This window comes from Rhamphochromis longiceps, linkage group LG1, assembly GCF_057381845.1.
Source record: "Rhamphochromis longiceps isolate RC_006_pf linkage group LG1, R_longiceps_female_GT1.1, whole genome shotgun sequence".
Lineage (NCBI taxonomy): Eukaryota > Metazoa > Chordata > Actinopteri > Cichliformes > Cichlidae > Rhamphochromis > Rhamphochromis longiceps.
The window spans coordinates 22,211,579-22,225,153 of NC_140557.1; the positions used below are offsets into that span (position 1 = coordinate 22,211,579).

The 13,575-nt window shown below is 40.9% G+C and overlaps 1 protein-coding gene across 9 annotated transcripts in view; it reads right to left on the minus strand.

The window, feature by feature from the left end:
• sox6 (SRY-box transcription factor 6) overlaps positions 1–13,575 on the minus strand; it is a 135,928-nt gene that overhangs the window by 55,090 nt on the left and 67,263 nt on the right. For all 9 annotated transcript variants that reach the window (XR_014910663.1, XM_085402518.1, XM_085402559.1 and 6 more), the window contains one exon: positions 9,103–9,192. Coding sequence is in view for 8 of the 9 variants with exons in the window: in XM_085402518.1 (XP_085258644.1) it covers positions 9,103–9,192 (90 nt within the window). In the remaining variant the exon portion in view is untranslated. The remainder of the gene's footprint in view (positions 1–9,102; positions 9,193–13,575) is intronic.

The window sequence follows — 13,575 nt, forward strand, 5'->3', positions numbered from 1 at the left end:
CTGCAATGGAAGAGAGCTGCAATTCTCCATTTATCCTCCTAACGAAAAAAAAGCACCTAAAAGCAGCTATTCATTGGGCCTGTGTGCAGTTTCCAAGGCCTCAATTGACTTCTTATTCACCCAACTACACTTGTTGTGAATGGCTTATCTATAAAATTGATACAATCAGCACCAATTTTATTAACCTTTGGCTGTCTCCATGAAGGAGCTGCTCAGCAGCAAAATACATCGGTCATTGTCACAATAAATCACTATCAATACTGTCGCGGGAAGGAGGGAGAGCCGTAAAGAAAGGGAGACGGGGGGTAACAAGACAGAAAAGAAGAACAGAAAAATCATCATCTAGATGATCATTTTGATTTGGGGCCATCGAGTCACAGATGAGTGTCAGCTGGAAAAAAAAGTAAAACATCTGGGCTCAATGACGCCCTCACAGCCTGCCTAAGTACACATGTCACACTAGTTTAGGAGTTTAAAAATTGTGAAAATTACAAAGATTCTGCAGAATGTTTATGTTTTGTCTTGTGAGTGTGAATATGCAGCAGAACTTGTGCTAAGTGTCCAATGAAGGACCTGATGGGCCAGTCTGAGTGTGGGGTGTTCACTCCTGCCCAGACACCACAAGAATACTAACAGAAGGCTCATTGTTTTGATGTTGAGCTGAACTGTGGGAAGCCCAGACCTTCCCTTGCACCACGATTTAGGCCATCTCTCTCTTCTGATTTCAGTCATAATTGTTGATCTCAGTCCTAAAAATCTACAACAGCTGAAGACATTTTAAGATTAGCTGTCAGTACTGCAGACAAACACAGCTTTGGTGCTTAAATATCTACTAAAGATAAGCGCAGTGGAAGAAAACCAAACATAAAATGAGACACATGTGTTTTTTGTTGGCTGGTTAGCGTTAAAATCCCTTTCTTCCTGCTTTGAATTATGGATCAGCTTTAAAATGCAGATAAAACTTTTATTGGGTGGTACAGAAGAGGAGAGTCGTGGTCTGTGTCTGACCAGGCTGCTGACAAAAGAGGCCGTTTCCTGCATATTGCATGGCTTTTAACAGCGGTAGGGCTGGGGTCTGCCTGTTAACATGTCTCCTCACATTGCGCTTCCGATGGCAGACAGACAGCCCAGAGATGCCTTGGCGCTACATAAACGCCAGCAGTCGGCCTGGACCTAACGTGTTGTGACATCCTCCTGGTGAACAAGTGAGCCTCAGTAGGACAATACCAGCCCAAAGCAGGAAGAGGATCCCAGGAGTAAGCGGTCAAGCTGTGCTGGCACTTTTCTTGTTTTGTTATTTTAGGACACTTCTGCCAAGTTCAGAATTTTTAGACTGACACATAGAAGACGGCGTTGTCCAGTTTCAGCCCATTCACATGCACCTTTTGAGATTCCTGCCTTCTTTAAACGTCACAAAGTAGGGCAGAAAACATCAACGGGTGACTAAATAAATCATAAGAGAAAAACAAGCAGAGCCATGGTTGCTTGGGGAAGGACGGGGGTATTTGAGCCTTGGGGTCTTTGGATAAAAGGCACTTTGTAGGGGTGTGATTTGTTTTGTCCAATACCCACATCTCTCTCTCACTCTCTCTCTTGGCTCCCTCCTCTCTGCTCTAATCAAGCAGTCTCTAATTTGGGTTCCAAGTCCAGTACCGGGGAAAAAGAAGGAGGCTTGTTACTTTGAAGAGTCCCGAGTGAATAACACAGATAAAAGATTCAGGCACAAAAAAAAGAAAGAAGAAAACGAGGAGGGTGAGGGTAAAAAGGGGGAAAATCACAAGGCACCCTATTCTCTTCTCTTCCTTTGGTTAAGACAGCTGAGCCATTATGACCAGATCTGAATTGAGTTTTTTAGCACCAGAAGACTGGAATTTCTTTGTCTCTCTATCAGACAGCTATTGTGGATGCTTCCATATGCTGCAAACCCATCCTAAGTAAATTGGGCCTTGTCTAAATGGTACGATTGTACCAAGCTGTATCCGCACACAGACCGCACATAGCTTGAATGCCTTGCATGCTGAGACGCTCTCTCACTCTGCGCTCTCCTAAAGCGCGTGTGAATGTAGACGCGAGCGTGCACCGATGTGTGTTGCACGTGCCTCCAATCAATAAAAGGTACATGTCTCTGAGTAAATGCACGTGTGTGACCTCTGTGGTCATCTGACCCTTTGTCCATTCTTTCTGCGGAAAACACAAAGAGCTAACTCAGTAGCAGCAGACGACATCTATTGGTGCGCGCTTTAGTATTTTTAAGGGAAAAAAAAGGATGTCCACAGTCCTTTTACCAATACCTAACAATGTTTTTTTCCAATCAAATTTTCTTTTGTGTTATTTAATACAACTGAAACATTTTATCCTTTGTTAAAAAAAAAATGTGTTAGGTTGAAAACTGGCAGAAAAGCCAGAGTAACGGGAACTAGTTTTATAGTATCCCTTTGCTTTTAAATAGTATGTGCACTTGTCCAGCAGTGCTACAAGGCTGTGTGTGTTTAATATGGTGTTAATGTGTCTCCGTGTCCTACAACCAAGACAATATGAGCAACAGCTGTTTTACCTGGCTTGCTGCCTCTGCTATGATATAAAAGCCGTTAATCTTGCCAATAAAACCGCATTAACAAGCATAAGCAATGACTTACAAGTACGTCATCCACTGGCAGCAAATGCCCCTCAGCCACTAAGCTTACCTATATGATAAGGATGAATATATCGGCTTCTTTACAATGAAAAACTCAAATGTTCTCTAAAATTTGCAGTAGTCTGAATATAATAAGTGTATTATAGTATTTTGCACGTGCCACCTATGTTTTTGCATATAGTATATTTGAATGTTGATGCGACTGCATCAGAATCATTTAAGTGTCTCAGCACCATCTTTTAAACATAAATATTCTGATTGGCATATGAAGAGCTTATTAATAAAAGTACTCTTCATCTACTGAGGTTCTGCTGTTCATGGTGAACAGTGATAGAGGCTAACATTTTGATGATAGAGGAAGCTTCACTCTTCAGTATAATTATGCTAATGTAAAAGCTCCAGCACTTAACTGTCTATCCATGACACTGGACAAGGTACTTCATCAAAGCCAAGATAGAGGCTCAACCTGAGCATATTAATCTGCGGGAAATGCCGGTGACCCTTAAATTCTCCCTGGAGAAAAAAAAAAAATTTCAACGCAGCAACTTTATTTGTGTTCTTTCAGTAACTGAATGCAACTTTCTTTGAATCTATAAGACTGTGCAGCAAACCACAGATCCTGGCAACAAGATGTTGTGTAAGGCAGCATGTAGCAAAGATCATTACATAAAAACAAAGATTGTCTCTGAGCCTTCATTTCATCTCTTATGGCCTTTATAATGATAAGTCTGACCCCCGTGACCTTAAAATATAAAAAGAATGCACAATTTTCAAGGTCTTTCTAATACATAGCACTTAAAGCATATGAAACAGTGATCAAGGCAATGACTTACTGTCAACAAATCCTTGGAAGGGAATTAGGAGTTAGATGTTATCTCATTCTTTTCACAGAGCGTTTATTCATCCGTCTTACCTATACAACTGATAATTAAAGCAGAATCTACTTGTTTCCTTGAACTGCGCAAAATGAGATCTTTCGAAAGACTTTCCGTCTGCTGTCTTGGATGGATAAGTGTATCAACAATACCAGTGTTTTGTCTGGGTTTTTTATCAGATCACAAGTGATAGACTGAAACAGCAGGGATAACAGGAAGCAAAGACAGATGAGCCCAGAACACATATTCACAAAGCATATAACAGGTCAGAGCACCTGCTGCGTTCTCAGGCTTTTAATACAAATCTAGCCAGCAGATCTAACCAGGGATCATAAATGTTTATTTTAGAATTTACCAATGCCATTGCACTGCCATTCGTGCCATTGCAGCATGGGCGAGCCAACAGGTCTGAACTACAGATCTATTTAGAATGCATAGATGATATTAATATATATCGACAATTAATGCCTTCAGAGAGCATGGAAAGTGGATTTTTCCAATATATTTTACTGAAAGTGAAAATGTAAAACTGGAACTGCTAAGTTTTATTGTACGCACATGTATAACCATTACTGCCATTAAACACTCTTCACATTGCTAAAGCTTAAAAAAAAAAACCATAACTACAATTTATAATCAATAATCTAATGTATAATTAGTATAATTAATTCAGCATTCATTAACACTTAAACACTGCCTATTGGAACTTAGCATATGCATTCAAAACAGAGGTAGAAAGCCCTGTTTGGGGGGGGGGGGGGGGAGTTGCACGTTTCACTGATCTTTTGATTTCTGTCTTTCTCAGTTTGTGTAGAACAAATGCATTCTACTTTATTTATTTTGAGATTATTTTGTTACCTTTCAGGTGCAGCAGGTCTCTATGTAAAGAAAAAAAAACACCCTCTGACCTTTGTGTGCGCTCTGTTCCTTATGTGCACCACATAAGATCGCTCCTGTGCCATTTTACTTTCTCACCCTTTCAGTCAAATTCGATCCAGAACAGCCCAAATGTGCACAAATTTGTAGCCTCCGTGCAATTTAAAACGTTTAAACTTTTCATCAAAAGTCATCACATTTCAGGCTAGAATGACATTTTAGTGTTTTACTGCTAATTTTACACATTTGTTACATTACATTTTCGAAAACAGAACAGTGTACTGGTGATAGACTAGATCAAAATGCATAAAATTGAACATAAAAGGCCATAGTGCTTGCTTGGTGCACATGCAAAGAAGGATAAAAGGAAGATTTGAGATAGTCCCCAACTCCAGCCTGATTTTATACTTAAATGCCAAATCACAAGTACAAAATAACACCTGTGTAATTACCGATGTTCTTTCCATAATAAAAAAAAAGAAAAAAAAAAAGAATCAAAAATAATCCTGGAAAGTGACTTGATGCACTCGATAGCATTACCCATAAATGAAATTAAGCTAAAAATAACACTTTCTTATGGAGCCTATAAAAATGTGACTTTTTTTACTTTAAACACAATTTCAAAAACCTGTCTTAGCCATTTTTATGCCTTCCTAAAATTTGGTTGTTATACGCATCTTTTTAAATCTGAAGGGTGTATTCGCATTCTCTTACATCCTCATATAACTTAGCCGTTCGGCTTTACATGCTTGTGAAAATCCAATTTGCTTTGCCCAGGAAAAACTAATGAATATTTTAGGGGAGGCTCCTTTAAAAATGACATAGATATGTTTTTGTCAGCTCTCTCAATGGTTTACATTCTCTCTGACTGAAAGGAAGATTAATAAAACGATATACTGTTAAATGACTCAACTTGAACAAACCACTGGAAAATATGTAATTGAAAACACAGAGATTTTTGTACCTGTATATACAAACATACACTACACACACACGAGCACAGCGCTTCCTTTTTTACCTTCCATTGCCACAAGCTAAATTCCTCAATTCATTAGAGGAGAAAAACACACAGTCCAACACTCACATGCATTCATCTGGCAAATGTGGCCTCAGGAATAATGATTTACTGTGGCTCATATTTCACCTGAGTGCACAGGGCAAACAGTTGACTGAAGTGTTGTGGAGAAAATGCTAACTGAGGCATTTTTGACTGGAGCAACTGGACAGATAACGTTTTGTCCTATTTGTGTGAACGGTTTGTATGTTGGGTGTAATAGACATATTATATAAAATACACAAACCTTTTGAAATACCCTCAAAATTAATGTCTTCCTTCTCCTTTCTAACGCTACATAAGCTCACTTTTGATGGGGAATGTTGCACAAATATGCAGTTGTGTCCAGTAGTATCAAAACCGCACTTTATAGAGGTCATTAAGACATTTTTTTTAAAGTGCACAAACATGTTTTGCAACAAACCCACAGTACTAAACAATCTGGGCTCTGTGCTCTCACTGTGGACCCCTTTCTGCTTGTGCAGGAGTATAGCCAGCACAGGTAGGGCCAGCATCAAATCAGTCTCAGCTGCCTCCTGCCCTGCCCTCTGTTCTCCTCCTAAAGAGCTTCCACTTATCTGCCTGCCACAGGACTGTATGTTTGCACTCGACCACTGTCACGTAGACACCATTCTCAAATTGATTGTGACAGTGCAAGAGCCCTGATTTTTCTGCTTCAGAATTCAAGCTGCCATTTCAACGCTAGTGTACAGCGTTAAGCTTTTTTCTGTTTTTCTTTTTTAGCAGATTCCAGCGGAATGAATACAGCTTGTGTTCCAATTTAGTAACTACATATTTTCCTCCAGTTTGAGTAAATGCTTGAGCAGTTTGTGTGTGTGCTTCTTCTTTTTTCTCTTCTTTTTTTTTTTCTTATGCCCCCATCGGGGGGCCAGTAAACTACCACTCAGCAGGGAAACTTAAATAGCTCTGTTGAGTATGAAGCTCAAAGACCCTGCACAGAGCAAGCCAAAAGACATATAAGCATATATGTGTATGTATATATGTGCATAATGAATGGTTATTATCAGTCACCTGTGATCATATAACAGATCTCTCTGAGATATATAATTATAAATGTCAACTGTCCAAGTTTCCTCAGCTGAAATCTTTTTATCTGTGTACTTCTTTCTTGTGCACTCTTTCCACCTTGCCTCTTATTATCTGTTACTTTGTGTGGTTTGGAGCCTTTCCAGCTAGCCTCCCTTTCTTGCTCTGTGGTTTTGTTCAGGAGATTTCATCGTTCCTGCAGATTGACAGCTAAGCTCAGGTATGAAAACAAACAGTTAGCCCTGGAATTGACTGGTGAAAAGAAATCCGCCACTAATGCTCCTTCACAAGCTCTCCTTTTCGCCTCCCCATGCTGATGCTAAGCCCTGACGGCGTACAAGAAAAGCCAGATGGAGATTTGAAATCATTAACCCTTAATAACACCCCTCTGTATGTCTGGGTTAAGCACATTGCCTCCACTGGATTACGCCACTTTCGACTTACACTAAAACACTAGAAAACATGCCTTTACCTCAAAACAGCACAATATGTATGAAACACGCGCATTACAATAGGCTGTAATTATACATCTGTCATTTGTAAGGGGAAAATGGTTGGTTGGGTTTGCGGACCTTGAAAAGAAAAATCTCTGATGTTGTTGATGCAGTTGTTTTGTTTGTTGACTGTACATGCGTGTTCGGCTCAAAAGGATAAAGTATTCGGGGCATGTTTGAACACAACTGCTGCAAAAGAATGTCTTTATTTTCACGGGCAAAGCCTCAGGTCAAATTCTCTCACACCTATTGTTTTTTTATCTCTTTCCTAAGAACAAGACAAAATCATTTCCTCACCAGTCAGATTCCACCACTTGCCTCTGCAATAACAATGGCTTCTCTTTCAAGGCTCCAATGGAACAATGTCAAAAGAGAGCCTACAAGGCGTTTGGTATAATTTGCGGAGGAATAAGTAAGCGATCTGCACAGAATATGCAAGGCCACTCTGCTACTAGGTACTGTAGCCTTTATCTGCATGTAAAGCTTTTTTTCTCCGCAACCTTTCATTCATTTATAACCTACAGATATGTTTGCCTTTTGTACTGATTTTAACCTAACAATTAATGGGACCTCTGATTCATCATAACACTTTAGATCTTAATCATAAGGTGTTTTCTGCTTGGTACCTTTGTTTGTGTTTTAATTAGGTGGACCTTGTGCATCTCCAACCCTGGGCCTCTTTTTAATTGCCCGTATTTACATCAGGCAGACATCAAACGCAGAGAGAGAGACATTTGTAAGGGTGAGCACAAAGCAGCCCTTTGAAATGTCTACAGTCATATGAAATGGCATGCTAATTAAAAATCTAAGGCTGCCTCTGTGATAGGAGAAGCATTTATATTTGTAACTGTGGTGTAAAGACTATCTCCATAACTCATCAACAGACAGAGGCCATAATGTTTATTATCAGGCTCCCTACCTGTTTACAGACCACCAAGTAACCTTCCTTTTCCCATTCATCAAACAGAAAAAATGCCCTGCCTGTAATTTAACAGACCAGCTTTCAAAAGGCTAAATCATTTTAAACATTTTACCCCATGCACTTTGATCTCCACTGACACACAGTGTACTAGCACAGGTACAATGAATCGAGTTTAGCAAGCAACGATTTATCCATCACTTCATTAAGGTTATTGCTAATGAATATACTTATTAGAACATTCATCTGCTTTTTTTAACCTTTCTGTGCAGGTGGAGAAATTTAAATTAATCATTAAAGTTGAACGCTTCTGATATTTCCCATTTATGTTTTATGAAAAGAAACAATTAAGCAAATTATCAATATAACCTGTACCTTAATAAACTACGGCCCCCTTGTTTGTGAATTGTTTCCATGAAATGTTAATTAAAACGCTAGGTGCACTGATATAATATTATCTAAAGGGTTTCCAAGAAATTAAAGCAAGCCGCTAGAAGTTCTTAGTTGAAGGGATTTACTGGGAGCCACTGGCAGCCCAGTGTCAGCAGCCAGCTGGTATTGTGCTTCCCTGTGCTGTATAAACACAGCAGCTCGCTGTAACAGTCAGTGCTAAGGACTGAGCAGCTGCCCTGCCCATCCTCAGCCCACCTTCACGCTGTCATAAACAGAGATTTTGGGGGAGTGCTGAGTTGCTCTTTGCTGTGGTGCTCTCGATAGGCTGCACGGGGCGTTCACTGTCAGCGTCAAGGCATTCCACTCAAACGCAAGCTCACCGAGGAGACGACTCTGCGCGTCTCCGCACCCTCTCCTCTCCAAGCCGCTTCTCCCCTTTCAGCTCAGCCATGGTCTGTTTACATCAAGCACACTTTGGGTTCAACAATTACCAGAGCAGCATGAACGCACCGCATGTGCCAGAGCAGAGCAGCGAGGCTCAGGGCCGTCTGAAGGGACAACAACAATAAACTGCTGACAAGCAAAGAGAGCCTTCGACTGAGGCTAAATGGGCTGGAATTTTGAAGAAAAGCACTTTGGACAGAGTTGGGCATTCCAACAAAAGATAAGGGAGGAGAGAAATGAATGAGGAGGGCAGCCAAAGGCCTTTGTTTCATTTCAAAGTACAAGGCTTTTTCTGATATTAAACAGCACATATACTATGTAAGTCTGATAGGAATGAGGAACTCACGGGGTACTTCTATTCATACCTTTTACTTCTGCCAGCAGTTCACTTGTGTTGAGCCTCTCCATCTTCTCTTTCCAGTCTTTAGAAAGAAGTTTCTCCATGCACGAGGATTCTAAAAAAAGAAAAATTAGAAGGGAAATTTAAAGCCATTTGTAATATTTGACGTTTTTATGTATGTAATATTGTGCAAAGTATATAGTTTCGCTTTTCATAATTTTGTAGATGTCATAAATCCATATACTTAAATGAAAAGATGGTGAATCAGACGAAAGAGAGGTGTTTTATTTGATGGCATTGCGCGGGAAACATTAAAAAGAGACTCCGTCCGACAGCTGAGAGATGAGCTAGGGGTGGAGTGAGAAGGGAAGCAGGCATTGTGGGACTACCATAAGGGCAGAGACACACATTAAACGGGAGGCAAAGAGTTAGACTGGGTACGTCCAAACGTTCACATAGCTGCCAATGATGAAAACAATTAACATTTGTCCAGCAGACAATGAATCAGAGAAGGAATGGCTGCAATCTGCCATGCTGTCGCTGGTGTAGCTGATAAAGAACATACTGGGCTGGCTGACCTAGGCCTCCACCATCTCTGCGGTGCTTCGGGTTCAGCCTGTTCCCATCAAACAACAGTAGAGCAACCCTCCACTCTGAGCCTGCCTCTAATCTGAACCAGAGCAACACATCCAGTCCTATTGAATTATGCCTTTTAAAGCCGCAGCCTCGGTGCAATTCTTTGAGTATTTTGAGTGAAATATGAAAATAAATTTTACTGACTTATAATTAAAATAAGTTTTATAGAGATTGCATTTATAGATAGATTTTTGCAAATTGTATAATTAATATGGAGCAACATTTAAAGCTGCAAAGCTGCGGAACTCCATAATGAATAGTCTTACAAGCATATAACAGTGGATCATTCACAAACATACTTCTGGCAACACACAGGCAGAATTTATGGTTTTTTGTTTTACATAATGCAACGGAGGAGGAGTGAAGACTGAGAAAGCCCTGTCACGTGAAACATCTGGATTCTTCCAGTTTTACCACTATCATCCTTGGGATCAGAGGAGATTTATACAGTTGAGGATGTATACAAATGTTGCTTCCTTTTATCCTTCTGTATCATCTCTCGCCCGCTTCCACAAACCAAACACTGTTGCTCCTTCTGACAAACACACTGAGTTCAGAGGATCTGGGAGTAACAGGGGGTCAGTAGTTGTTGTGGCCTTGTTTAAGGGTGGCTTTCAGCGAGATCAAGCAGAGTCACCATTTTGTTTGATTGGCCACTTCCTCCAATGTGATGGGGGTCGACAGGACATCTTCAGCTCGGGGTCATTATAACATTACTTCTGCTTTATTGACTTTCCAATTCCCAACTCACAGTTTGTGCCCTTGACCCTAAGAGAGGGAGTCAGAAAAGCCTATGTGTTTTGTGTGTGCTTGTGTGTGTTAACTCCCTGCGTGGCACAAAGATCACAGATCTTAAAACAGGGTGTTAAGGGCAGGGGGAGTAGCGGAGCTCAGCTTTTCTTCCCTGCTTCTCACCCCTGGGTGAGAGGGCTTCCTCTCCCAGAACAACAAACTCCCTTCAAATCATAATCTCCTGTCAGACACAGCAACACCAGCGCTTGACATTTTCCCCCTGAAGCACAGACATATTTCAAAAAATGGTAAAAAGGGGAATTAAACAAACACGTCGAACATATGCTAATAAGCAAACATATGCTCTCTCGCTCTCTTTCTCTCTCACACACACACACACAAACACACTCACTTTCATCACAGATGCTTCTCCAGCACTTGATCATTAAGGAATGCACCAACAGTTGGAGATAATGTGGTGCCAGCTTCCATTCTACTCCAGTCCTCCCCCTCCCTTCCACCTCCCTCCCAGGAGAGCTGCCGCTCCCTTACTTCTCTATCCCCTCTGCCGGGCCAGACACGACCTGCCAAGTCCTCCAACAGGAGAAACTACAGCTGGAATGCACTGCTGTCCTCCCTACCTTCCACCTGGGAAAGGTGAATAATGACCTGGATTAGTCCATAAAATAACTCTCAAACACCTTTCAGTGTTCAAAGTGTGAACAAAACAGGCAACCAAAAATGGATTTGGTAAAAGAAGAAAAACTTTTTGCGCAGGCGTGCTCGAGGAAAGCAGTAAATGAGTCAGATGTCTGGCTTTTTTCAAAGCACCCGTCCACGGCCTATTTTCCTGAAGAATTTAGATTAATCCGAGGAATGCTACTTCAGTTTCTAAAATGTCTTTCTGTTTTCCCAGGAGAAATTATAAATGCCAATGAAAACACTGGTTACCATCAACATACTAATTACTGTCAGCTTATGACAGGGTGTCAAAATTGATACACAGTGTATTCACCATAAAATAACAGATTATTTGTAATACAAGATTCACGCTTAACTCCTGATTGCTTTTTTTAAATACATACTCAGATGTTCTGAAAGGAAAAGTGGTAAACTTGTGAAGTTTTTCGTGTTTGGAAGACTTTGCTGCTCTTGTCCTTTCAAAGTAGGACATAACATACTAGGGAATTAGCTTAAACAAGAGAAGAGTCCAGCGAGTTTATTTTTATTTTCCTATGGGGGCTCTTAAATCTCTCACCCACCCCCACCCCATCCATTTTTTCTCTCCCCCTCTTGAGATAAAATGCTCTGTGGCTGAGGAGCAGGCCATTCAGCTGGGATGAGAATGGAATGAAAACAATAGCCCTTATCAGGCTCTTATTTACATTTTCCCAGCGTCCCTGCAGTAGACAGCTTGGCTTGTCACCAAGCCCAGATCGCCCCACTGGACCCAGACCAACTTCCTCCAGCCCCAGCGATTCCAGTGGTCCCTATGGACCCTTGGCACAGGCCCCCACCGCTCTGCAGCTAGCACAGATAGCAACATACAAGACAAAACTACTGGAGTGTGTGTGTCCAAGATGTGTTCCCAGTGAGAGGGGAATGGTTTCTTGACTACTAAGCCTGTCTGGGTCTCATTGTCTGGGGCTGGTGCTATATAGCTGGAAAAATGCCCTGAACTCTTTCCCAATTTTATTTTGCCAAAATGGCACGCAGAAGAAAGCGAATAGTCATTAACACTGCCAAATTCAATATGTTTAGCTCCTATCAGGGGTGTCATCTCTACTATACAGCTCTTCTATGCAAGCATTGTGTGATCTTATTGATGTGGCTGAACAGGCACAGGGATTGAGACACACAGAGCTGCGATGATTGGGATAGATTAGGCTACATTTTTTTAAACTGTATTAAAAACAAACCTTAATGATCCCCATAAATCTTAACAGAAGAATGTTTCTAGGATGATATGTGACATAAACAAAGCTTTCAGCACCTGGCAGTCAGTGGTGCCAGAATATCATGTTCAGTATAAACCACAGAAGCTAAAAGACAGGTTACTACTATCTGTCCTGATACCGACTGACTCCCTGACAGTCTTGAAGAAAAATACTGATATTCCTGCTATTTGTCTGTCTTTCCCTGACGTATTTCGACCTCTCTTTCAGCACTTTCTCCACTCTTTTAAGGAAAAAGAGACCAATCCCAAATTTGTTTTGTTTTTTCTCAGATTTGGAAAAAGAGAAGACAGAAGAAAATTTTTGCTAATTAATCTTTTTATTGCTGCTGTAGACAGAAAAAGTCAAGTTACCAAGTGGTACATCAAACCGACTAAAAAAATGCAGTCACAAACACATCAGATCCTGTCACACTGGAATTAAATTGGACAGCAATAAACTAGATCTTAAAAATTAATGATATGGTACGGAGCCCCGCAGGGGACATGGGAGAAAAAAAAATCAAGACGGAATTTTGCGAGATCTCGCAAAACAAACTCGGGATCTCGCAAAACTTTTGCGAGATCTCGCAAAACAAACTCGGGATCTCGCAAAACTTTTGCGAGATCTCGCAAAACTTTTAGCCGCATTCTTCCCATTAGCTCGAAGCTAACGGGAGGTCGAGACCTACTACAGCTGGGAGGAACACCGCTTTCCCGGCACATCGTGCCTCGACCTCCCGGTCGGCTTCGGGCTGGCGTCCGAAGAATGCGGCTAAAAGTTTTGCGAGATCCCGAGTTTGTTTTGTGAGATCTCGCAAAAGTTTTGCGAGATCCCGAGTTAGTTTTTCGAGATCTCGCAAAAGTTTTGCAAGATCCCGAGTTAGTTTTGCGAGATCTCGCAAAAGTTTTGCGAGATCTCGCAAAAGTCCGTCTTAATTTTTTTTTCTCCCATGTACCCTGCGGGGCTCCGTAATATGGAGCTATGGAGTACACTGTGTATATTAAAGTGAGTACTCCACCACAGCTTGGGTTAAAAAAAAGCCGATCTCAGTTTTTGTTTTTTTTTTGTTTTTTTAAATATTATCCTTTACAATCCCTAAAAAGTTGAATATAATAAAGTTTTTGATGCAAGAAAACACATCGTCATGTTTCAAAAGACCACGGATACCTCAAAGCACAAGAATGGTTTGTTAC